Source organism: Oncorhynchus mykiss, chromosome 24 (assembly GCF_013265735.2).
Source record: "Oncorhynchus mykiss isolate Arlee chromosome 24, USDA_OmykA_1.1, whole genome shotgun sequence".
NCBI lineage: Eukaryota > Metazoa > Chordata > Actinopteri > Salmoniformes > Salmonidae > Oncorhynchus > Oncorhynchus mykiss.
The window spans coordinates 39,742,887-39,769,691 of record NC_048588.1 but is presented as its reverse complement, the minus strand read 5'-3'; the positions used below and the strand labels follow the sequence as shown (position 1 = coordinate 39,769,691).

Genomic DNA, 26,805 nt, shown 5'->3' with positions numbered 1-26,805 from the left:
ACATATTATTATTATTTTTATAATATTTTTTTTTACTCCTTTTTCTCCCCAATTTCGTAGTATCCAATTGTTGTAGCTACTATCTTGTCTCATTGCTACAACTCCCGTACGGGCTCAGGAGAGACGAAGGTTGAAAGTCATGCGTCCTCCGATACACAACCCAACCAAGCCGCACTGCTTCTTAACACAGCGCGCATCCAACCCAGAAGCCAGCACCTGGCAACCTTGGTTAGCGCGCACTGCGCCCGGCACGCCACAGGAGTCGCTGGTGCGCGATGAGACAAGGACATCCCTACCGACCAAGCCCTCCCTAACCTGGACGACGCTAGACCAATTGTGCGTCGCCCCATGGACCTCCCGGTCGCGGTCCGGTTACGACAGAGCCTGGGCGCGAACCCAGAGTCTCTGATGGCACAGCTGGCGCTGCAGTACAGCGCCCTTAACCACTGCGCCACCCGGGAGGCCATGTACATATTCTTTATCCCTTTAAGGTAGTAGTTTTGGAATTGTTAGGTTAGATTACTCGTTGGTTATTACTGCATTGTCGGAACTAGAAGCACAAGCATTTCGCTACACTCGCATTAACATCTGCTAACCATGCGTATGTGACCAATAGATTTGATTTGATTTGATACCAGTCATATTAAATAATATTTCATATTTAACCAGGTGTAAACTAGTCATTGGGGAATGTGTGCGCACACGTGTGAGTGAGATCTGGTCATTGGTTGCTCTTGTTTACCTACAGCAGAGCCAACCATGGCAGTGTTACCATGGAGGCTTAGACATGTCCAAAGATCATGTGTGTGCGTACCAAGTCTAGGCATGCTTTTTCGTGTGTGTGTGTGCGAGAGAGAGAGCTTGTCCCCCCCCCATCCCTCTTATCTTTCTACCCTCTTATCTGTTGGCATGGATGGTGACAAGGTGAGCTCTGTGGTAGAGTCTAGGTGATATTGTTGTTTTGCCAGTGGTAGTAAGTTTGTTTAGTCTGGTCTGGATGTGGGTTTCTCTGTGCCCTTGGATAAAAGACCAGTGTGTCCTCTTCATGACCCCCTAGTGCCCCTCTTCATGACCCCCTAGTGCCCCTCTTCATGACCCCCTAGTGCCCCTCTTCATGACCCCCTAGTGCCAACCCTCATGACCCCCTAGCGCCCCTCTTCACGACCACCTAGCGCCCCTCTTCACGACCCCCTAGCGCCCCTCTTCACGACCCCCTAGCGCCCCTTTTCATGACCCCCTAGCGCCCCTCTTCATGACCCCTTAGCGCCTCTCTTCATGACCCCCTAGCGCCTCTCTTCATGACCCCCTAGCGCCTCTCTTCATGACCCCCTAGCGCCTCTCTTCATGACCCCCTAGCGCCCCTCTTCATGACCCCCTAGCGCCCCTCTTCATGACCCCCTAGCGCCCCTCTTCACGAGCCCCTAGCGCCCCTCTTCACGACCCCCTAGCGCCCCTCTTCTCAACCCCATAGTGTGTGTTTGTGTGCAGCCTTTTATGTAACACAGCATCTGTCAACTCCTAATTATTTGGTATTCCCATCACCGTGACGCACACTCAATGAAAGCCTGTTCATGACAGATTTGTTCAAACACTTAGGTTTCCTATTATTCTGTTTAGTTCTGTTCTTTTTGATTTATTAGCTAAACCAGAGCAGGTAGATTAACCAACATAAAGATGAATTAGCTAAACCAGAGCAGGTAGATTAACCAACAGAAAGATGAATTAGCTAAACCAGAGCAGGCAGATGAACCAACAGAATGATGTATTAGCTAAACCAGAGCAGGCAGATGAACCAATAGAAAGATGAATTAGCTAAACCAGAGCAGGCAGATTAACAAATAGAAAGATGAATTAGCTAAACCAGAGCAGGCAGATGAACCAACAGAAAGATTAATTAGCTGAGCCAGAGCAGGTAGATTAACAAATAGAAAGATGAATTAGCTAAACCAGAGCAGGTAGATTAACCAATAGAAAGATGTATTAGCTAAACCAGAGCAGGTAGATTAACCAACAGAAAGATGAATTAGCTAAACCAGAGCAGGTAGATTAACCAACAGAAAGATGAATTAGCTAAACCAGAGCAGGCAGATGAACCAATAGAAAGATGTATTAGCTAAACCAGAGCAGGCAGATGAACCAATAGAAAGATGTATTAGCTAAACCAGAGCAGGCAGATGAACCAATAGAAAGATGTATTAGCTAAACCAGAGCAGGCAGATTAACCAATAGAAAGATGTATTAGCTAAACCAGAGCAGGCAGATGAACCAATAGAAAGATGTATTAGCTAAACCAGAGCAGGCAGATGAACCAATAGAAAGATGTATTAGCTAAACCAGAGCAGGTAGATTAACCAACAGAAAGATGAATTAGCTGAGCCAGAGCAGGTAGATTAACCAACAGAAATATGTATTAGCTGAGCCAGAGCAGGCAGATGAACCAATAGAAAGATGTATTAGCTAAACCAGAGCAGGTAGATTAACCAACAGAAAGATGAATTAGCTAAACCAGAGCAGGCAGATGAACCAACATAAATATGTATTAGCTGAGCCAGAGCAGGCAGATTAACCAATAGAAAGATGTATTAGCTAAACCAGAGCAGGCAGATGAACCAATAGAAAGATGTATTAGCTAAACCAGAGCAGGCAGATGAACCAATAGAAAGATGTATTAGCTAAACCAGAGCAGGTAGATTAACCAACAGAAAGATGAATTAGCTGAGCCAGAGCAGGCAGATGAACCAACAGAAAGATGTATTAGCTGAGCCAGATGTTGTCATTCCCTTTTCTACTGAGCACATAATTACATCAGTGAAATTAGTATTTAACTATTCTGAGTCCGTTTTTAGTTCATTTGTAATGACTCTGTCCTTGTTCCCGATGTGTAATAGCGTAGGCTATAAACTACCGCTAAACTCTATTACCACGTGATTAGATAGCAGGTGCTATGTAACTACAATGTTGTGAAAAACTAGCTGTGAAACAAAAATGTGTATGAAAATCTATTGTCCCTTGGTGGGCTCGAACCCCCAACCTTCCAGTCAACAGCCAAGTGAGCTGATATTGAAGTGGTCGAATTTTAGTCTGTAGTTTGAGTATCTAGTTTGAAGCGTTGCGTTTGTCATAGTGAGACAATCTACTCTATGTGAGGCTCAGACAGATTGAGAGTGATGTGGTGCCTACTGCACCAACGAGGCCTGGGTGGCTGTAGAGAAGATTTGACCTCAAACTCGATGAGTTTCTGGTTTCAGTTTAAAGTTCATTGGTTTTGCGTTTGTTGACAGGTAGGTGACGGGGTATATTCTCCTAAAAACCCAGTCGTCCCTGAGTGGCCTCGAACGACCATCCATTCGGTTAACAGACAAATGGGAAACTAGAATTTTCAGGGACTCAAATCTACTACCTAGTTTTAAATGTATTTACACTTTCTTTCTACTCACAATGTTATGTTGCAACTACGTACGTTATAAACATTTATCAATTATTTCAAAGTTTATAAATGACTTGGTGTAGCTATTGAATCCTGAAGTGGTTGCAGTTTTAGATTGGGTTCTGCTATCAAGTTTACTAATCATTTGTAAATGGGTTGTTATTACGAATGATTTTAACCAGGAACCAAAGCATTAATAGGCCTAAAGCCATCAGCAAGTAACTACCTTCATAAGCATCCTTATAAATAGTTTAGCTCTCTGACATTCGTACATATTAGGCTATGTAATCAGGGTTATTAAATATACTGAACAAAAATATATAAACACAACTTGCAACAATTCCAACGACTGTATGAAGTTACAGTTCATAAGGAAATCAGTCAATTTAAATCAATTCATTAGACCCTAATCTATGGATTTCACATGACTGGGCAGCCATGGGTGGGCCACTTGGGAGCCAGGCCCGCCCGTCCAGCATCACTACTCTGGACGGCTCTGACTTAGAATATGTGGACGACTACAAATACCTAGGTGTCTGGTTAGACTGTAAATTATCCTTCCAGACTCACATTAAGCATCTCCAATCCAAAATTAAATCTAGAATCGGCTTCCTATTTCGCATAACAAAGCATCCTTCACTCTTGCTGCCAAACATACCCTCATAAAACTGACCATCCAACCAATCCTCGACTTCGGCGATGTCATTTACAAAATAGCCTCCAACACTCTACTCAACAAATTGGATAGCAGTCTATCACAGTGCCATCCGTTTTGTCACCAAAGCCCCTTATACTACCCACCACTGTGACCTGTACGCTCTCGTTGGCTGATCCTCACTTCATATTCGTCGCCAAACTCACTGGCTGCAGGTCATCTACAAGTCTCTGCTAGGTAAAGCCCCGCCTTTGTCTCTGCTCACTGGTCACCATAGCTTCACCCACCCATAGCAGGCACTCCAGCAGGTATATCTCACTGGTCACCCCCAAAGCCAATTCCTACTTCGGCCGCCTTTCCTTCCAGTTCTCTGCTGCTCCTTTGCCCACCAGTATCTCTACTTGCACACTCATCTTCTGCACATCTATCTCTCCAAAACATTTTTTATTATTATTTTTTTTTTTAACAGACATGGTGTTAGTTAGTGTTAGTTAGTTAGTTATAGGTGTTAGTTAGTGTTAGTTAGTTAGTGTTAGTTAGTTATAGGTGTTTTAATAAAGTATTTTTTAATATTTTTTTTTATGAACAGAAATGCATTAACATATGCCTTATATGATCTATTAGTGACTTTTAAATGAAAGTGTTACCAGATTGTGTTATGATGAAAGGTAAGACAGTTCCACGAAGTTCATATGTTGGGTTTTTATCCATTTCAGCCTACGTTTCCAGTCCAGACTCAATCGGCATGTCATTAATTGAAAGGACCATTGAACAGCAGGAAATATCCCAGTTTGTCTCTTAACCTTTTAGGCCCTTTGAAGGTGGAATGTGATCTGTTCTCAAGCCAATGGTGAAACCACATGTTGCCAACGGCAAAAGGCACTGCTGAGATTTGAACTCAGGATCTCCTGTTTACTAGACAGGCGCTTTAACCAACTAAGCCACAGCACCAGGTGATTTCTCTAGCTGCTTTGGAGTCTTTTGTTTTAATGGTTCAGAGGTCCCATTGACGGGTGACTCAGTTCTTTGTAATGCAGTCTCCGGGAGTACGGCACACTCCTCCTAAACAGGATATTCAAAGTGGAGAGGTGGGAATGCAAGTCTTTGAGCCCTTCTTTAACAAACTTACACTAGAAATTCAAACTAAAAAAGTTTCAGTAGATTATATTGTTGTTGTTAAGGTTAATTGAATTTGTATTTTCTCTTGTTTTTTTTTTCAGCCTAAGTGATCGAAGTTGAGTTTATTTTAAATTTTGTTGAGGCTTTGAGTATATCGTAGTAAAACAGTCTGCCCCCTGTGAGGATCGAACTCACGACCTTCAGATTATGAGACTGACGCGCTGCCTACTGCGCCAAAGAGGCCTGGAGGAGATTGGGAGCATGTGTCTCTTTCCATGACATAGGGAGCTCGTTTCCGTGTGTCAGGTTTCTGGGGTAAATGGTGGAGGTGGGGTTAAATTCTGATCCCTGATTGGCTGATGGTGCTTCAACCAGAGGCTCTAGTTCAGAGCACAGCTTTAGACCAGAGATGCCTAGTCTGTCTGTATGTCTTTTCAACTGTTGGTCTGTCTGTCTGTGTCGTTCTATGTAAAGAAGGCACACTGGTGCAGTCAGGAGAGAGAGAATATAGTGTTTGCGTGTGTGACGCAGTCCCATTCTGGACAGAGAGAAGAGAGTGCATTTCTCTCTCTAAACAGTGACTAGGAAACCAGTGGAATTTGATTGGGATTTAAACCCAAAATGTTTACGGCTCAGTTTCTCAGGCACACACACACACACACACACACACACACACACACACACACACACACAGACACAGAGTAAAGAGCTTGATGAGGTCTCTTCCTGTCTAGGCTGTAATTAGTGTTTGAGGGGATTGTGGGTAGCCTAATTAGGCTCTCTAAGTGTCGCCTTCCTCCTCCCATCTATCCATCCATCTCTCCCTCTGTCTGCAGACCCCCTGACTGCAATCAATGTGTCTGTCTGTCCTTCTGTTTGAGACGCCGGAACAGGGATTGTTCTGGGGTCTCAGCCCTAGTAGTGGGTCAAGTTGAGAGGGGGAAGGGTGGGAGGTTATCTGTTTCTGAGAGTTTGAGGTGGAAGCTAAGCTCATAACATGCCTGTGCTGGTTTAACTGTCCTGGGAAAGACTTGTGTGTGGGTGGACAAGCCGGCCCAGGGGACCTGACTCAGAAACCGATCAGCTTTCACTGCGTAGAGGAAGAACACACCCTGTATGGTGGTTAGTTGCCTGTTTGATTTGTTTAATTTGATATGTCCAGACGTCTCATGGCATGAAGCAGATTTACATACAGTACCAGTCAAACGTTTGGACACACCTACTCATTCCAGGGGTTTTCTTTATTTTTTAAAACAATTTTCTACATTGTAGAATATTAGTGAAGACATCAAAACCATGAAATAAAACAGGGAATCATAGAGTAACCAAAAAAGTCTTAAACAAATCAAAATATATTTTATATTTGAGATTTTTCAAATGCAGCCACCCTTTGCCTTGATGACAGCTTTTCAATACCATTTAAAAAAATGCAGGGGTGCTATGCCAGGGGTGCTATGCCAGGGGTGCTATGCCACTGCTTATAGCTAATTATAACTATAAGAAATCTAAGATGTGTTAAATAAATTATATCCAGCTCAGCGCTCCAGCTATGCATTGTGTTGCTAACTTGCTAGCTACGTGTCTAGATGTGAGCTATGCATTGTGTTGCTAACTTGCTAGCTAAGTGTCTAGATGTCAGCTATGCATTGTGTTGCTAACTTGCTAGCTACGTGTCTAGATGTGAGCTATGCATTGTGTTGATCACTTGCTAGCTAAGTGTCTAGATGTCAGCTATGCATTGTGTTGATCACTTGCTAGCTAAGTGTCTAGATGTCAGCTATGCATTGTGTTGCTGACTTGCTAGCTAAGTGTCTAGATGTCAGCTATGCATTGTGTTGCTAACTTGCTAGCTAAGTGTCTAGATGTCAGCTATGCATTGTGTTGATCACTTGCTAGCTGCGTGTCTAGATGTCAACTATGCATTGTGTTGCTAACTTGCTAGCTAAGTGTCTAGATGTCAGCTATGCATTGTGTTGCTAACTTGCTAGCTAAGTGTCTAGATGTCAGCTATGCATTGCTGACTTGCTAGCTAAGTGTCTAGATGTCAGCTATGCATTGCTGACTTGCTAGCTAAGTGTCTAGATGTCAGCTATGCATTGTGTTGCTAACTTGCTAGCTAAGTGTCTAGATGTCAGCTATGCATTGTGTTGCTAACTTGCTAGCTAAGTGTCTAGATGTCAGCTATGCATTGTGTTGCTAACTTGCTAGCTAAGTGTCTAGATGTCAGCTATGCATTGTGTTGCTAACTTGCTAGCTAAGTGTCTAGATGCCAGCTATGCATTGTGTTGATCACTTGCTAGCTAAGTGTCTAGATGTCATGACTGGAACGAACTACAAAAATCTCTGAAACTGGAAACACTTATCTTCCTCACTAGCTTTAAGCACCAACTGTCAGAGCAGCTCACAGATTACTGCACCTGTACATAGCCCACCTATAATTTAGCCCAAACAACTACCTCTTTCCCTACTGTATTTATTTTATTTATTTATTTATTTATTTTGCTCCTTTGCACCCCATTATTTTTATTTCTACTTTGCACATTCTTCCATTGCAAATCTACCATTCCAGTGTTTTACTTGCTATATTATATTTACTTTGCCACCATGGCCTTTTTTTGCCTTTACCTCCCTTATCTCACCTCATTTGCTCACATCGTATATAGACTTGTTTATACTGTATTATTGACTGTATGTTTGTTTTACTCCATGTGTAACTCTGTGTTGTTGTATGTGTCGCACTGCTTTGCTTTATCTTGGCCAGGTCGCAATTGTAAATGAGAACTTGTTCTCAACTTGCCTACCTGGTTAAATAAAGGTGAAATAAAAAATAAATAAATAAATGATCAAGCATCTTGGTTACAGCAGAAACATTGAATCCCCTCCTGGTTCAAGATCCCTGTTGCCTAATATTTTTTTGTGCGAGAGAATAAAATAACATTTCAGGTATTACTGTATATCCTGGTATTGGTAGAGAAACGGTATGAAAACCTGAATACCGCCCAACGTGAGTGAGTGGGTCACATACAGGGCAATGTGATGTGGAGATACTAGACAGGTGGTGACTGAGGATCTTTCTCATCTAGTATGTAATGCTAGGCCTATCTATGTTAGGCATATCTATGTTAGGCCTAGCATTACATACTAGATGTATATCTATGTTATGCATTTAGTATGTATGCATTCCTCTGCTGTGATAGGGGCTCCACTGTCCCACTGGCGGATGTATGGGGGATGGGGGGAGGGGAGAGAGGGACATAAATTCCTGCCTTGCGTAACCCTGGGGTCGCTGAGTCCACTCTTTCTCACTCTGCTCTCCTTCCTCCCTCTTTATCTCACTTTCTCCCTCTCTTCCTGCATTCCCTCTCTCCATCTCTTGGCAATGGACCAAACAAACAGAAATCCCCTCCAGAACACTAAGTGATAGTTGAGTGGACTTCCTCCTGCTCTGCCAGGAACCTGACAGGATTGTCTGATGTCCACATGGCGTAGAAGAGAAAAAACACAAGGATGTTGAGTTGAAAACATTGCTTTGGTTGTCCTTTTTAAAGAGTGTTTTAGTGGTAGTGTCTCACTGGGAGGTATATTCTAGCCTGGTAGTGTCTCACTGGGAGGTACGTGCTAGCCTGGTAGTGTCTCACTGGGAGGTACGTTCTAGCCTGGTAGTGTCTCACTGGGAGGTACGTTCTAGCCTGGTAGTGTCTCACTGGGAGGTACGTTCTAGCCTGGTAGTGTCTCACTGGGAGGTACGTGCTAGCCTGGTAGTGTCTCACTGGGAGGTACGTTCTAGCCTGGTAGTGTCTCACTGGGAGGTACGTTCTAGCCTGGTAGTGTCTCACTGGGAGGTGTGTTCTAGCCTGGTAGTGTCTCACTGGGAGGTACGTTCTAGCCTGGTAGTGTCTCACTGGGAGGTGCGTTCTAGCCTGGTAGTGTCTCACTGGGAGGTGCGTTCTAGCCTGGTAGTGTCTTACTGGGAGGTACGTTCTAGCCTGGTAGTGTCTCACTGGGAGGTATATTCTAGCCTGGTAGTGTCTCACTGGGAGGTACGTTCTAGCCTGGTAGTGTCTCACTGGGAGGTACGTGCTAGCCTGGTAGTGTCTCACTGGGAGGTACGTTCTAGCCTGGTAGTGTCTCACTGGGAGGCGTGTTCTAGCCTGGTAGTGTCTCACTGGGAGGTACGTTCTAGCCTGGTAGTGTCTCACTGGGAGGTATATTCTAGCCTGGTAGTGTCTCACTGGGAGGTACGTTCTAGCCTGGTAGTGTCTCACTGGGAGGTACGTGCTAGCCTGGTAGTGTCTCACTGGGAGGTACGTTCTAGCCTGGTAGTGTCTCACTGGGAGGTACGTTCTAGCCTGGTAGTGTCTCACTGGGAGGTATATTCTAGCCTGGGAGTGTCTCACTGGGAGGCGTGTTCTAGCCTGGTAGTGTCTCACTGGGAGGTACGTTCTAGCCTGGTTTCCTGCTGTGTCACTGCTCCATCAACGGTTGATCTCCTTTTGTCAGTCAACTACAACATCTTTCTCTCTCCATTCAATTTAAGGGCTTTATTGGCAAGGAAACATATTTTAACATCTCTCCTCTCTCTCTCTCTCTCTCTCTCTCTCTCTAGGACATACAGTTTGAAGAAGGGCCAGTTGGAGAGGGACTATGCCCAGGTAAGAGCCTGTGTTGTACAACCTGAGGGTTTTTCTCTGCTGTCAGGAGCCTTGTCCCTGGAGGAGGGGCTTCTAGCCAGGCTGGTCCTTATCTCTCAATATCTGTCCCTAGGAGTAGAGTGGTGTAGAGTGGCTTTTAGCCAGGCTGGTCCTTATCTCTCAATATCTGACCCTAGGAGTGGTGTAGAGTAGCTTTCAGCCAGGCTAGCCCTTAACTCTCAATATCTGACCCTAGGAGTGGTGTAGAGTAGCTTTTAGCCAGGCTGGCCCTTATCTTCTATCAGTCTATCTAATCTGTTATATTGGCATGAGCTCGCTATACACACATACTTGAGTTACTGCAACACACACACATATTTAGCTAGACACACACACACACACACACACACATATATTCTTGAGGACGCTACTACACATGCATACTCTCCTTCTCTCTCTCTCTGTGCTGAGCAGCTGTCCAAACAAATAAACATTGTTTTCTGGCCTTATCGGCCTCAGCCCGCTGAACACAGACACTGTTGAACTGTAGAGAGAAAGGGGAAGAGAGAGAGAGAGAGAGGGAGCGGGAGCGGGAGAGGGAGCGGGAGAGGGAGAGGGAGAGGGAGAGAGGGAGAGAGGGAGAGAGAGAGAGAGAGAGAGAGAGAGAGAGAGAGAGAGAGAGAGAGAGAGGGGAAAAGAGAGCGAACGAGAGGGAGAGGGGAAAAGAGAGCGAACGAGAGGGAGAGGGGAAAAGAGAGCGAACGAGAGGGAGAGGGGAAAAGAGAGCGAACGAGAGGGAGAGGGGAAAAGAGAGCGAACGAGAGAGAGAGGGGAAAAGAGAGCGAACGAGAGAGAGAGGGGAAAAGAGAGCGAACGAGAGAGAGAGGGGAAAAGAGAGCGAACGAGAGAGAGAGGGGAAAAGAGAGCGAACGAGAGAGAGAGGGGAAAAGAGAGCGAACGAGAGAGAGGAGGAGCAAGAGAGGAATTGAGAGAGAGGAGGAGCAAGAGAGGAATTGAGAGAGAGAGAGAGAGAGAGAGAGAGTAGAAGGGCGAGCTAGATAGAGGGGACGGGCGAGCGAGCTAGAGAGAGGGGAAGGGCGAGCGAGCTAGAGAGAGTGGAAGGGTGAGAGAGTGGAAGGGTGAGCGAGCTAGAGAGAGGGGAAGGGCGAGCGGGGAAGGGCGAGCGAGAGGGGAAGGGAGAGCGAGGGGAAGGGCGAGCGAGCTAGAGAGAGGGGAAGGGTGAGAGAGGGGAAGGGCGAGCGAGCTAGAGAGAGGGGAAGGGTGAGAGAGGGGAAGGGCGAGCGAGCTAGAGAGAGGGGAAGGGTGAGAGAGGGGAAGGGCGAGCGAGCTAGAGAGAGGGGAAGGGTGAGAGAGGGGAAGGGCGAGCGAGCTAGAGAGAGGGTAAGGGCAAGCGAGCTAGAGAGAGGGGAAGGGCGAGCGAGCTAGAGAGCTAGAGAGAGGGGAAGGGCGAGCGAGCTAGAGAGAGGGGAAGGGCGAGCGAGCTAGAGAGAGGGGAAGGGCGAGCGAGCTAGAGAGAGGGGAAGGGCAAGCGAGCGAGAGGGGAAGGGCGAGCGAGCGAGAGGGGAAGGGCGAGCGAGCGAGAGGGGAAGGGCGAGCGAGCGAGAGGGGAAGGGCGAGCGAGCGAGAGGGGAAGGGCGAGCGAGCGAGAGGGGAAGGGCGAGCGAGCGAGAGGGGAAGGGAGAGCGAGAGAGAGAGGAAAAGTGCGCACGAGAGGAAGAGCGAGAGAGAGAGATAGGAAGGGCGAGCGCGAGAGGTTGAGAGTGAGAGGTTGAGAGTGAGAGGTTGAGAGTGAGAGGTTGAGAGTGAGAGGTTGAGAGTGAGAGGTTGAGAGTGAGAGGTTGAGAGTGAGAGGTTGAGAGTGAGAGGTTGAGAGGTGGAGAGTGAGAGGTGGAGAGTGAGAGGTGGAGAGTGAGAGGTGGAGAGTGAGAGGTGGAGAGTGAGAGGTGGAGAGTGAGAGGTGGAGAGGGAGAGGTGGAGAGTGAGAGAGAGGTTGAGAGGGAGAGTGCACGAGCGAGGAAGAGAAGAGAGGAGAGGGAGAATGGAGAACTTTCTCACTCTATCTGGTATTAGTACGGTGTGTTCTGCCAGAGTAACTGGGTGTGTGTGTGTGTGTGTGTTTGCCTGAGCTCATGCAGTATTGTGATGTCATTCTCAGACAATCTTCTATCACATGTGACTCGTTTTCGAAAAGTATGCGAGAGCCATGTGAACTTTCATGTACCTTAATAACAGACTTGTATGCCATCTGTAAATATGAATACAATTGTTAAATTACGAGCCTAGTTGGTTGAACCACAGGAAAAAGCCAGCAACATTCTCACTAGCCATGATTGGCTAAGATAATGAGTGGGCTGGACATGCCAAAAGATGAGTTCAGATTGGTCTGCCGTATAGCACACGTCTGTCTATAACATGAGCTGGTCAGTATGTGTAGGGAATCCTGTCTAACACGGCTTTTCTCACGTGTCACGTCGTACAACTGCATAGGTGTTGCTCTCCACTTTCTGAAGGATCAAGCTAATATTAGCGGGCTCACTAGCTAACATTACATGTATGATCTTATTATTCGTATCTCAGAGCCATTTGCTTTGCTAGTTATAGCCTAATGTTAGCTAGCTAACATTGAACCTGGTTGGTTAGCTACCGACAGATTCATGCATGGTAGTAACGTCATGAGTTGGGATTATGGTTCATTGTTTACCTAGCTAGCTAGCTAGCTAGCTACATGTCTTAACAAAAGGCTCCACTATGAAAGTAACCATTTCAATAGAATGTTAATGATGTCACTGTTGATAGACAGAGCTGATACATTCACTCTGGCCATCTACTCTGATTTCAGAGCCCTCTCTTCTGAGTGTGCCAGAGCGCAGAATAACTGACAAACTTACGAACGCTCAACACCCGTCGAATATGGCCGTAAACATTGACAAAACAACGTAAATTGTTGCCAGCAGCACAGTTGCAGTCACCGACTCTCTGAATGACATAAAAACCGCCTACCAAGCTCTGCTAGGGTGAGTAAAATGGTCAGTGAGCTGTTCTCTCATTTGTTTCTGGAAGTAGCTAGCAAGCTAGCCAACGTAAGCCAGTTAGCTTGGGTGCTTGACTGCTGCTGTTGGGACAGAATGCTCAGATCAACCCTTAACGAGATGGGTGGGGCTAGAGCTCTCCAGTAGGTAACCAATTCAAAGGCCATTTTCTCAAAAGTGGGGTTACAAGTTTATCAACTTTCAAAGCACAATTACTTTCCCATTGTTCCTCAAATGCAGTGTATTTTATACCATTTTGTAGCTCTGTGTCTCTATTTTTATTCAATGTAAGAAACACCATTTCACATTTTGCTACATAAGATTGAATCAAGGCGGACGGTCGGTCAGAATCAAGGCGGTCGGTCGGTCAGAATCAAGGCGGTCGGTCGGTCAGAATCAAGGCGGACGGTCGGTCAGAATCAAGGCGGACGGTCGGTCAGAATCAAGGCGGTCGGTCGGTCAGAATCAAGGCGGTCGGTCGGTCAGAATCAAGGCGGACGGTCGGTCAGAATCAAGGCGGACGGTCGGTCAGAATCAAGGCGTTCGGTCGGTCAGAATCAAGGCGGTCGGTCGGTCAGAATCAAGGCGGTCGGTCGGTCAGAATCGAGGCGGTCGGTCGGTCAGAATCGAGGCGGTCGGTCGGTCAGAATCGAGGCGGACGGTCGGTCAGAATCGAGGCGGTCGGTCGATCAGAATCGAGGCGGTCGGTCGATCAGAATCGAGGCGGTCGGTCGATCAGAATCGAGGCGGTCGGTCGGTCAGAATCGAGGCGGTCGGTCGGTCAGAATCGAGGCGGTCGGTCGGTCAGAATCAAGGCGGTCGGTCGGTCAGAATCAAGGCGGTCGGTCGGTCGGTCAGAATCAAGGCGGACGGTCGGTCAGAATCAAGGCGGACAGTCGGTCAGAATGAAGGCGGTCGGTCGGTCAGAATCAAGGCGGTCGGTCGGTCAGAATCAAGGCGGTCGGTCGGTCAGAATCAAGGCGGACGGTCGGTCAGAATCAAGGCGGTCGGTCGGTCGGTCAGAATCAAGGCGGTCGGTCGGTCGGTCAGAATCAAGGCGGACGGTCGGTCAGAATCAAGGCGGACGGTCGGTCAGAATCAAGGCGGACGGTCGGTCAGAATCAAGGCGGACGGTCGGTCAGAATGAAGGCGGTCGGTCGGTCAGAATCAAGGCGGACGGTCGGTCAGAATCAAGGCGTTCGGTCGGTCAGAATCAAGGCGTTCGGTCGGTCAGAATCAAGGCGGACGGTCGGTCAGAATCAAGGCGGACGGTCGGTCAGAATCAAGGCGGACGGTCGGTCAGAATCAAGGCGGACGGTCGGTCAGAATGAAGGCGGTCGGTCGGTCAGAATCAAGGCGGTCGGTCGGTCAGAATCAAGGCGGACGGTCGGTCAGAATCAAGGCGTTCGGTCGGTCAGAATCAAGGCGTTCGGTCGGTCAGAATCAAGGCGGTCGGTCGGTCAGAATCAAGGCGGTCGGTCGGTCAGAATCAAGGCGGTCGGTCACCTATGTTTGAGTCTTTGGGAAAGGGCCAGTGGATGAGCAGAGGGGAGTTGCCCATAGCAACCACAGCTGAGTAAGAGGGAGAGAATGTGAGGAAGAGGGGGAATAAGGAGAGAATGTGAATTAGAGAGAGGGAGAGAATGTGAAGTAGAGGGGGAGGGAAGGATGGGGAGAATGTGAAGTAGGAAGAAGAGTGGGGAGGGAAGGAGAGAGAGTGTGAAGTAGAGGGGGGAAGGTAGGGAAAAAGGGAGATAATGTGAAGAAGAGGGGGAGGGAAGGATGGAGAGAATGTGAAGTAGAAAGATGGGGGAGGGAAGGAGGGAGAGTGTGAAGTAGAGGGAGGAAGGTAGGGAAAAAGGGAGATAATGTGAAGAAGAGGGGGAGGGAAGGATGGAGAGAATGTGAAGTAGAAAGATGGGGGAGGGAAGGAGGGAGAGTGTGAAGTAGAGGGAGGAAGGTAGGGAAAAAGGGAGATAATGTGAAGAAGAGGGGGAGGGAAGGATGGAGAGAATGTGAAGTAGAAAGATGGGGGAGGGAAGGAGGGAGAGTGTGAAGTAGAGGGAGGAAAATAGGGAAAAAGGGAGATAATGTGAAGAAGAGGGGGAGGGAAGGATGGAGAGAATGTGAAGGAGAAAGATGGGGGAGGGAAGGAGGGAGCCTGAAATAGAGGAAGGAAGAGGATTAAGGGAAGGAGGGAGAGAATGTGAGGGAGAGGGAGTGAGTGCTGCCCTGTCATTTGACCTCTAGCCTTTATGGTATGTCAGACATGCTCCTCTAATTATCAGCTGTCAATCAAAGTCCTCCCATGCTGTGTGTGCCTATAGCTTGGTTATACATCTCGTGTGCTTGTTTGTGTGGGTTGGCTCTTCTGTCCTTGTGGAGATGTAGGTCCCCACAAGGATAGTAAAACAAGGAAACATCTCCCTCTTGGGGACATTCCCCACGTCCCCATGAGCACAAAGGCTATTTTAAGCTTAGGGGTTAAGGGTTAGGGTTAGAATGACGGTTACGTGTTAAGGTCAGCGTTAAGGTTATGGTAAGGTTTAGGGTTAGGTGTTAAGGTAAGGTTTAGGGTTACGTGTTAAGGTTATGGTAAGGTTTAGGGTTACGTGTTAAGGTTATGGTAAGGTTTAGGGTTACGTGTTAAGGTTATGGTAAGGTTTAGGATTAGGTGTTAAGGTTATGGTAAGGTTTAGGGTTACGTGTTAAGGTTATGGTAAGGTTTAGGGTTAGGTGTTAAGGTTATGGTAAGGTTTAGGGTTAGGTGTTAAGGTTATGGTAAGGTTTAGGATTAGGTGTTAAGGTTATGGTAAGGTTTAGGGTTAGGTGTTAAGGTTATGGTAAGGGTTAGGTGTTAAGGTTATGGTAAGGTTTAGGGTTAGGTGTTAAGGTTATGGTAAGGTTTAGGGTTAGGTGTTAAGGTTATGGTAAGGTTTAGGGTTAGGTGTTAAGGTTATGGTAAGGTTTAGGGTTAGGTGTTAAGGTTATGGTAAGGTTTAGGGTTAGGTGTTAAGGTTATGGTAAGGTTTAGGGTTACGTGTTAAGGTTATGGTAAGGTTTAGGGTTAGGTGTTAAGGTTGTGGTAAGGTTTAGGGTTAGGTGTTAAGGTTATGGTAAGGTTTAGGGTTACGTGTTAAGGTTATGGTAAGGTTTAGGGTTAGGTGTTAAGGTTGTGGTAAGGTTTAGGGTTAGGTGTTAAGGTTATGGTAAGGTTTAGGGTTAGGTGTTAAGGTTATGGTAAGGTTTAGGGTTAGGTGTTAAGGTTATGGTAAGGTTTAGGGTTACGTGTTAAGGTTATGGTAAGGTTTAGGGTTAGGTGTTAAGGTTATGGTAAGGTTTAGGGTTACGTGTTAAGGTTATGGTAAGGTTTAGGGTTACGTGTTAAGGTCAGCGTTAAGGTTACGGTAAGGGTTACGTATTAAGGTCAGCGTTAAGGTTATGGTAAGGGTTAGGGTTACGCGTTAAGGTTAAGATAAGGTTTGGGGTTACGTGTTAAGGTAATGTTTAGGGTTACATGTTAAGTTTATGGTAAGGTTTAGGGTTACATGTTAAGGTTATGGTAAGGTTTAGTGAAAATAGGAAATACATTTTCGGTCCCCACGAGGATCGAAGACCAAAACATCTGTGTGGTGTGTGGATGACAGTGTTGTTTCTCCTGATGCCACTCCTCCTGCACACACACCTGGAATAGTTCTGTGGTAGGGGCAGACTGGACTGGACTGGACTGGACTGGACTAGACTAGACTGGACTGGACTAGACTGGACTGGACTAGACTAGACTAGACTAGACGTGTGTGCAGTGTTCTGTTTAATTTCTGATTTTTCTCAATGTGTTTTATCTAGTTGAATAGGAATTGATTTGAATTCTTAATTACATTGGGAATCATATGGATGACTGATTCCACCTCCCTGTTCAGCGATCGATGGAATCTAAATCGATTCCCATTACAAGACGTAGTGTGTGTGTGTTTCTGTGTAAGTCTGTGGTTGTGTGTGGTCATGTGTAGTGTGTAGTCAGCCAGGTCCCCTGTGGTTGTGTGTGGTAGTGTGTAGTCAGCCAGGTCCCCTGTGGTTGTGTGTGGTCATGTGTAGTGTGTAGTCAGCCAGGTCCCCTGTGGTTGTGTGTGGTCATGTGTAGTGTGTAGTCAGCCAGGTCCCCTGTGGTTGTGTGTGGTAGTGTGTAGTCAGGCAGGTCCCCTGTGGTTGTGTGTGGTCATGTGTAGTGTGTAGTCAGCCAGGTCCCCTGTGGTTGTGTGTGGTAGTTTGTAGTCAGCCAGGTCCCCTGTGGTTGTGTGTGGTCATGTGTAGTGTGTAGTCAGCCAGGTCCCCTGTGGTTGTGTGTGGTAGTGTGTAGTCAGCCAGGTCCCCTGTGGTTGTGTGTGGTCATGTGTAGTGTGTAGTCAGCCAGGTCCCCTGTGGTTGTGTGTGGTAGTGTGTAGTCAGCCAGGTCCCCTGTGGTTGTGTGTGGTCTTGTGTAGTGTGTAGTCAGCCAGGTCCCCTGTGGTTGTGTGTGGTAGTGTGTAGTCAGCCAGGTCACCGGTGATACAAGTCAGTATTCCACGTCCATCCATGTCTGAGGACGTCGGGAGATGACGTGGAAACCGGACACTAGGGGCAACAGTGAGCGCTGTTACCTGTAAGTAGGTTTGGGGAGTTGGGGAGGATGTTGAGGACGGGGAGGGTGGAGAGGACGGGGAGGGTGTTGAGGAGGAGGGGGAGGGTGTTGGGGAGGGTGTTGAGGACGGGGAGGGTGGAGAGGACGGGGAGGGTGTTGAGGAGGAGGGGGAGGGTGTTGGGGAGGGTGTTGAGGACGGGGAGGGTGGAGAGGACGGGGAGGGTGTTGGGGAGGGTGTTGAGGACGGGGAGGGTGTTGAGGACGGGGAGGATGTTGGGGAGGGTGTTGAGGACGGGGAGGGTGTTGAGGACGGGGAGGATGTTGAGGACGGGGAGGATGTTGGGGAGGGGGAGGATGTTGGGGAGGGTGTTGAGGACGGGGAGGATGTTGAGGACGGGGAGTATGTTGGGGAGGGGGAGGATGTTGGGGAGGGTGTTGAGGACGGGGAGGGTGTTGAGGACGGGGAGGATGTTGAGGACGGGGAGGATGTTGAGGAGGGGGAGGGTGTTGGGGAGGGTGTTGAGGACGGGGAGGGTGTTGAGGACGGGGAGGGTGTTGAGGACGGGGAGGGTGTTGGGGAGGGTGTTGAGGACGGGGAGGGTGTTGGGGAGGGGGAGGGGGAGGGTGTTGGGGAGGGTGTTGAGGACGGGGAGGATGTTGGGGAGGGGGAGGATGTTGGGGAGGGTGTTGGGGAGGGTGTTGAGGACGGGGAGGATGTTGGGGAGGGGGAGGATGTTGGGGAGGGTGTTGAGGACGGGGAGGGTGTTGAGGACGGGGAGGATGTTGAGGACGGGGAGGATGTTGGGGAGGGGGAGGATGTTGGGGAGGGTGTTGAGGACGGGGAGGATGTTGAGGACGGGGAGGATGTTGGGGAGGGGGAGGATGTTGGGGAGGGTGTTGAGGACGGGGAGGGTGTTGAGGACGGGGAGGGTGTTGAGGACGGGGAGGATGTTGAGGAGGGGGAGGGTGTTGGGGAGGGTGTTGAGGACGGGGAGGGTGTTGAGGACGGGGAGGGTGTTGAGGACGGGGAGGGTGTTGAGGACGGGGAGGGTGTTGGGGAGGGTGTTGAGGACGGGGAGGGTGTTGGGGAGGGGGAGGGTGTTGGGGAGGGTGTTGAGGACGGGGAGGATGTTGGGGAGGGGGAGGATGTTGGGGAGGGTGTTGAGGACGGGGAGGGTGTTGGGGAGGGGGAGGATGTTGGGGAGGGTGTTGAGGACGGGGAGGATGTTGAGGACGGGGAGGGTGTTGAGGACGGGGAGGGTGTTGGGGAGGATGTTGGGGAGGGTGTTGGGGGGTGGGAGGGTGTTGGGGAGGGGGAGGGTGTTGGGGAGGGTGTTGAGGACGGGGAGGATGTTGGGGAGGGGGAGGATGTTGAGGAGGGTGTTGGGGAGGGTGTTGAGGACGGGGAGGATGTTGGGGAGGGGGAGGATGTTGGGGAGGGTGTTGAGGACGGGGAGGGTGTTGAGGACGGGGAGGATGTTGAGGACGGGGAGGATGTTGGGGAGGGGGAGGATGTTGGGGAGGGTGTTGAGGACGGGGAGGATGTTGGGGAGGGGGAGGATGTTGGGGAGGGTGTTGAGGACGGGGAGGGTGTTGAGGACGGGGAGGATGTTGAGGACGGGGAGGATGTTGAGGAGGGGGAGGGTGTTGGGGAGGGTGTTGAGGACGGGGAGGGTGTTGAGGACGGGGAGGGTGTTGAGGACGGGGAGGGTGTTGAGGACGGGGAGGGTGTTGGGGAGGGTGTTGAGGACGGGGAGGGTGTTGGGGAGGGGGAGGGTGTTGGGGAGGGGGAGGGTGTTGGGGAGGGTGTTGAGGACGGGGAGGATGTTGGGGAGGGGGAGGATGTTGGGGAGGGTGTTGAGGACGGGGAGGGTGTTGGGGAGGGGGAGGATGTTGGGGAGGGTGTTGAGGACGGGGAGGATGTTGAGGACGGGGAGGGTGTTGGGGAGGATGTTGGGGAGGGTGTTGAGGACGGGGAGGATGTTGAGGAGGGGGAGGGTGTTGAGGACGGGGAGGGTGTTGGGGAGGATGTTGAGGACGGGGAGGGTGTTGAGGACGGGGAGGGTGTTGGGGAGGATGTTGAGGACGGGGAGGGTGTTGAGGACGGGGAGGGTGTTGAGGACGGGGAGGGTGTTGAGGACAGGGATGGTAGATGGGAGTAAACATCTGCCTCTGATTCTAAAGGTTATAATTTTGAGTCTAGCGGTAGAAAGTTGTTTTTGAGATTTTTTGTTTTAAGCCAATCACAAACCTTAACTCATAAACCATTTAGTTAATGCCTACCCTGAACCATAAACACTTCTAAATGTGACGTTTGAGAACCATGGATGGGCGTCTAATTCTGACCAGAGACTGTGAGAGTTAGGTGTGTGTAGTCTGTGTGTGCATAGTGTGTGTGTAGTGTGTGTGTGTTGCAGCATCTCCTTGTCTAGAGAACAATTGTCTGTCTGGAGTCCGCACTGCAGCTTATCAGCCCCTCCCTCTCCTCTTTTACCCTCTCTCCTCATCCCTCCTCATCCTCTCATCCCTCTCCTCCTCTCATCCCTCTCCTCCTCTCATCCCTCTCCTCCTCTCCTCCTCTCATCTCTCTCCTCCTCTCATCTCTCTCCTCCTCTCATCCCTCTCCTCCTCTCATCCCTCTCCTCCTCTCATCCCTCTCCTCCTCATCCCTCTCCTCCTCTCATCCTCTCATCCCTCTCCTCCTCTCATCCATCCCCCTCCTTCTCTCATCCCCTCTCGTCCTCTCATCCCTCTCCTCCTCATCCCTCTCCTCCTCTCCTCCTCTCATCCCTCTCCTCCTCTCATCCTCTCATCCCTCTCCTCCTCTCATCCATCCCCCTCTCCTCCTCTCATCCCTTCCTCCTCTCATCCCTGACTCCTCCTTCTCTCCTCCTCATCCTTCCCTCCTCCTCTGTTCCTGGGAAAGTTACGGGGAAAGGCCGGGTCATTTGCATAATTGCTGTGTGTGTGTGAGAGACTGTGTGTGTGAGAGAGACTGTGTGTGTGAGAGACTGTGTGTGTGTGAGAGACTGTGCGTGTGTGAGAGACTGTGCGTGTGTGAGAGACTGTGCGTGTGTGAGAGACTGTGTGTGTGTTTCACTTGTGTCATCTGCTCCCACACACACACACACACACACACACACACACACACACACACACACACACACACACACACAGTGGGGCAAAAAAGTATTTAGTCAGCCACCAATTGTGCACGTTCTCCCACTTAAAAAGATGAGAGAGGCCTGTAATTTTCATCATAGGTACACTTCAACTATGACAGACAAAATGAGAAAAAAAATCCAGAAAATCACATTGTAGGATTTTTAATTTATTTATTTGCAAATTATGGTGGAAAAATAAGTATTTGGTCAATAACAAAAGTTTATCTCAATACTTTGTTATATACCCTTTGTTGGCAATGACAGAGGTCAAATGTTTTCTGTAAGTCTTCACAAGGTTTTCACACACTGTGAAAAGAGCAGTGATGTTTTGGGGCTGTTGCTGGGCAACACGGACTTTCAACTCCCTCCAAAGATTTTCTATGGGGTTGAGATCTGGAGACTGGCTAGGCCACTCCAGGACCTTGAAATGCTTCTTACGAAGCCACTCCTTCGTTGCCAGGGCGGTGTGTTTGGGATCATTGTCATGCTGAAAGACCCAGCCACGTTTCATCTTCAATGCCCTTGCTGATGGAAGGAGGTTTTCACTCAAAATCTCACGATACAGTGCCTAGTGAATGACCTGCAGAGAGCTGGGACCAAAGTAACAAAGCCTACCATCAGTAACACACTACGCCGCCAGGGACTCAAATCCTGCAGTGCAAGACGTGTCCCCCTGCTTAAACCAGTACATGTCCAGGCCTGTCTGAAGTTTTCTAGAGAGCATTTGGATGATCCAGAAGAAGATTGGGAGAATGTCATATGGTCAGATGAAACCAAAACATAACTTTTTGTTAGAAACTCAACTCGTCGTGTTTGGAGGACAAAGAGTGCGGAGTTGCATCAAAAGAACACCATACCTACTGTGAAGCATGGGGGTGGAAACATCATGCTTTGGGGCTGTTTTTCTGCAAAGGAACCAGGACGACTGATCCATGTAAAGGAACGAATGAATGGGGCCATGTATAGTGCCTTGCGAAAGTATTCGGCCCCCTTGAACTTTGCGACCTTTTGCCACATTTCAGGCTTCAAACATAAAGATATAAAACTGTATTTTTTTGTGAAGAATCAACAACAAGTGGGACACAATCATGAAGTGGAACGACATTTATTGGATATTTCAAACTTTTTTAACAAATCAAAAACTGAAAAATTGGGCGTGCAAAATTATTCAGCCCCTTTACTTTCAGTGCAGCAAACTCTCTCCAGAAGTTCAGTGAGGATCTCTGAATGATCCAATGTTGACCTAAATGACTAATGATGATAAATACAATCCACCTGTGTGTAATCAAGTCTCCGTATAAATGCACCTGCACTGTGATAGTCTCAGAGTTCCGTTAAAAGCGCAGAGAGCATCATGAAGAACAAGGAACACACCAGGCAGGTCCGAGATACTGTTGTGAAGAAGTTTAAAGCCGGATTTGGATACAAAAAGATTTCCCAAGCTTTAAACAAGTCAAAGTCCAGACCTGAATCCAATCAATAATCTGTGGAAAGGACTGAAAACTGCTGTTCACAAATGCTCTCCATCCAACCTCATTGAGCTCGAGCTGTTTTGCAAGGAGGAATGGGAAAAAAAATTCAGTCTCTCGATGAGCAAAACTGATAGAGACATACCCCAAGCGACTTACAGCTGTAATCGCAGCAAAAGGTGGCGCTACAAAGTATTAACTTAAGGGGGCTGAATAATTTTGCACGCCCAATTTTTCAGTTTTTGATTTGTTAAATTTTTTTGAAATATCCAATAAATGTCGTTCCACTTCATGATTGTGTCCCACTTGTTGTTGATTCTTCACAAAAAAATACAGTTTTATATCTTTATGTTTGAAGCCTGAAATGTGGCAAAAGGTCGCAAAGTTCAAGGGGGCCGAATACTTTCGCAAGGCACTATACATGGCCCCATTCATTCGTTCCTTTACATGGATCAGTCGTCCTGGTTCCTTTGCAGAAAAACAGCCCCAAAGCATGATGTTTCCACCCCCATGCTTCACAGTAGGTATGGTGTTCTTTGGATGCAACTCCGCACTCTTTGTCCTCCAAACACGACGAGTTGAGTTTCTAACAAAAAGTTATGTTTTGGTTTCATCTGACCATATGACATTCTCCCAATCTTCTTCTGGATCATCCAAATGCTCTCTAGAAAACTTCAGACAGGCCTGGACATGTACTGGTTTAAGCAGGGGGACACGTCTTGCACTGCAGGATTTGAGTCCCTGGCGGCGTAGTGTGTTACTGATGGTAGGCTTTGTTACTTTGGTCCCAGCTCTCTGCAGGTCATTCACTAGGTCCCCCCGTGTGGTTCTGGGACTTTTGCTCACCGTTCTTGTGATCGTTTTGACCCCACGGGGTGAGATCTTGCGTGGAGCCCCAGATCGAGGGAGATTATCAGTGGTCTTGTATGTCTTCCATTTCCTAATAATTGCTCCCACAGTTGATTTATTCAAACCAATCTGCTTACCAATTGCAGATTCAGTCTTCCCAGCCTGGTGCAGGTCTACAATTTTGTTTCTGGTGAAGAGTGAGTGAGAGGGAGGGATGGTGACTGTAGGGCTGAAGAGTGAGTGAGTGAGAGGGAGGAATGGAGTAATGGTGACTGTAGGGCTGAAGAGTGAGTGAGAGGGAGGAATGGAGGGATGGTGACTGTAGGGATGAACAGTGAGTGAGAGGGAGGAATGGAGGGATGGTGACTGTAGGGCTGAACAGTGAGTGAGAGGGAGGAATGGTGACTAGGGATGAACAGTGAGTGAGAGGGAGGGATGGTGACTGTAGGGCTGAAGAGTGAGTGAGAGGGAGGAATGGAGGGATGGTGACTGTAGGGATGAACAGTGAGTGAGAGGGAGAGATGGTGACTGTAGGGATGAACAGTGAGTGAGAGGGAGGGATGGATGGTGACTGTAGGGATGAACAGTGAGTGAGAGGGGTGGATGGAGGGATGGTGACTGTAGGGATGAACAGTGAGTGAGAGAGAGGGATGGTGACTGTAGGGATGAACAGTGAGTGAGAGGGAGGGATGGTGACTGTAGGGCTGAACAGTGAGGGAGAGGGAGGGATGGTGACTGTAGGGCTGAACAGTGAGTGAGAGGGAGGAATGGAGGGATGGTGACTGTAGGGATGAACAGTGAGTGAGAGGGAGGGATGGTGACTGTAGGGATGAACAGTGAGTGAGAGGGAGGGATGGTGACTGTAGGGATGAACAGTGAGTGAGAGGGAGGGATGGTGACTGTAGGGATGAACAGTGAGTGAGAGGGAGGGATGGTGACTGTAGGGATGAACAGTGAGTGAGAGGGAGGAATGGAGGGATGGTGACTGTAGGGATGAACAGTGAGGGAGAGGGAGGGATGGTGACTGTAGGGATGAACAGTGAGTGAGAGGGAGGGATGGTGACTGTAGGGATGAACAGTGAGTGAGAGGGAGGGATGGTGACTGTAGGGATGAACAGTGAGTGAGAGGGAGGGATGGTGACTGTAGGGATGAACAGTGAGTGAGAGGGAGGAATGGAGGGATGGTGACTGTAGGGATGAACAGTGAGGGAGAGGGAGGGATGGTGACTGTAGGGATGAACAGTGAGTGAGAGGGAGGGATGGTGACTGTAGGGCTGAAGAGTGAGTGAGAGGGAGGGATGGTGACTGTAGGGATGAACAGTGAGTGAGAGGGAGGGATGGTGACTGTAGGGATGAACAGTGAGTGAGAGGGAGGAATGGAGAGATGGTGACTGTAGGGGTGAAGAGTGAGTGAGAGGGAGGGATGGTGACTGTAGGGATGAACAGTGAGTGACAGGGAGGGATGGTGACTGTAGGGCTGAAGAGTGAGTGAGAGGGAGGGATGGTGACTGTAGGGATGAACAGTGAGTGAGAGGGAGGGATGTTGACTGTAGGGATGAACAGTGAATGAGAGGGATGGATGGTGACTGTAGGGATGAACAGTGAGTGAGAGGGAGGGATGGTGACTGTAGGGATGAACAGTGCGTGAGAGGGAGGAATGGAGAGATGGTGACTGTAGGGATGAACAGTGAGTGAGAGGGAGAGATGGTGACTGTAGGGATGAACAGTGAGTGAGAGGGAGAGATGGTGACTGTAGGGATGAACAGTGAGTGAGAGGGAGAGATGGTGACTGTAGGGATGGACAGTGAGTGAGAGGGAGGGATGGTGACTGTAGGGATGAACAGTGAGTGAGAGGGAGGGAGGGAGGGATGGTGACTGTAGGGATGAACAGTGAGTGAGAGGGAGGGATGGTGACTGTAGGGCTGAAGAGTGAGTGAGAGGGAGGGATGGTGACTGTAGGGATGAACAGTGAGTGAGAGGGAGGGATGGTGACTGTAGGGATGAACAGTGAGTGAGAGGGAGGGATGGTGACTGTAGGGATGAACAGTGAGTGAGAGGGAGGGATGGTGACTGTAGGGATGAACAGTGAGTGAGAGGGAGGGATGGTGACTGTAGGGCTGAACAGTGAGTGAGAGGGAGGGATGGTGACTGTAGGGCTGAACAGTGAGTGAGAGGGAGGGATGGTGACTGTAGGGATGAACAGTGAGTGACAGGGAGGGATGGTGACTGTAGGGATGAACAGTGAGTGAGTGAGAGGGAGGGATGGTGACTGTAGGGATGAACAGTGAGTGAGAGGGAGGGATGGTGACTTTAGGGATGAACAGTGAGTGAGAGGGAGGGATGGTGACTGTAGGGATGAACAGTGAGTGACAGGGAGGGATGGTGACTATAGGGATGAACAGTGAGTGAGTGAGAGGGAGGGATGGTGACTGTAGGGATGAACAGTGAGTGAGTGAGAGGGAGGGATGGTGACTGTAGGGATGAACAGTGAGTGAGTGAGAGGGAGGGATGGTGACTGTAGGGATGAACAGTGAGTGACAGGGAGGGATGGTGACTGTAGGGATGAACAGTGAGTGAGTGACAGGGAGGGATGGTGACTGTAGGGATGAACAGTGAGTGACAGGGAGGGATGGTGACTATAGGGATGAACAGTGAGTGAGTGAGAGGGAGGGATGGTGACTGTAGGGATGAACAGTGAGTGAGTGAGAGGGAGGGATGGTGACTGTAGGGATGAACAGTGAGAGGGAGGGATGGTGACTGTAGGGATGAACAGTGAGTGAGTGAGAGGGAGAGATGGTGACTGTAGGGATGAACAGTGAGTGAGTGAGAGGGAGGGATGGTGACTGTAGGGATGAACAGTGAGTGAGAGGGAGGGATGGTGACTGTAGGGATGAACAGTGAGTGACAGGGAGGGATGGTGACTGTAGGGATGAACAGTGAGTGAGTGAGAGGGAGGGATGGTGACTGTAGGGATGAACAGTGAGTGAGAGGGAGGAATGGAGGGATGGTGACTGTAGGGATGAACAGTGAGGGAGAGGGAGGGATGGTGACTGTAGGGATGAACAGTGAGTGAGAGGGAGGGATGGTGACTGTAGGGCTGAAGAGTGAGTGAGAGGGAGGGATGGTGACTGTAGGGATGAACAGTGAGTGAGTGAGAGGGAGGGATGGTGACTGTAGGGATGAACAGTGAGTGAGTGAGAGGGAGGGATGGTGACTGTAGGGATGAACAGTGAGTGAGTGAGAGGGAGGGATGGTGACTGTAGGGATGAACAGTGAGTGAGAGGGAGGGATGGTGACTGTAGGGATGAACAGTGAGAGGGAGGGATGGTGACTATAGGGATGAACAGTGAGTGAGTGAGAGGGAGGGATGGTGACTGTAGGGATGAACAGTGAGTGAGTGAGAGGGAGGGATGGTGACTGTAGGGATGAACAGTGAGTGAGAGGGAGGGATGGTGACTGTAGGGATGAACAGTGAGTGACAGGGAGGGATGGTGACTGTAGGGATGAACAGTGAGTGAGTGAGAGGGAGGGATGGTGACTGTAGGGATGAACAGTGAGTGACAGGGAGGGATGGTGACTGTAGGGATGAACAGTGAGTGAGTGACAGGGAGGGATGGTGACTGTAGGGATGAACAGTGAGTGAGAGGGAGAGATGGTGACTGTAGGGATGAACAGTGAGTGACAGGGAGGGATGGTGACTGTAGGGATGAACAGTGAGTGACAGGGAGGGATGGTGACTGTAGGGATGAACAGTGAGTGAGAGGGAGGGATGGTGACTGTAGGGATGAACAGTGAGTGACAGGGAGGGATGGTGACTGTAGGG

At 49.0% G+C, this 26,805-nt stretch overlaps 1 protein-coding gene and 1 non-coding gene across 3 annotated transcripts in view; one reads left to right on the top strand and one right to left on the bottom strand.

Moving 5' to 3' along the window:
* LOC110503404 (F-BAR and double SH3 domains protein 2) overlaps window positions 1-26,805 on the top strand; it is a 128,192-nt gene that overhangs the window by 27,396 nt on the left and 73,991 nt on the right. For both annotated transcript variants that reach the window (XM_036962137.1, XM_036962135.1), the window contains exon 3: window positions 9,808-9,853. In XM_036962137.1, coding sequence (XP_036818032.1) covers window positions 9,808-9,853 — 46 coding nt within the window. The remainder of the gene's footprint in view (window positions 1-9,807; window positions 9,854-26,805) is intronic.
* Window positions 4,960-5,033, bottom strand: trnat-agu. Its single transcript has one exon. It is a non-coding gene; the product is annotated as a tRNA-Thr (tRNA).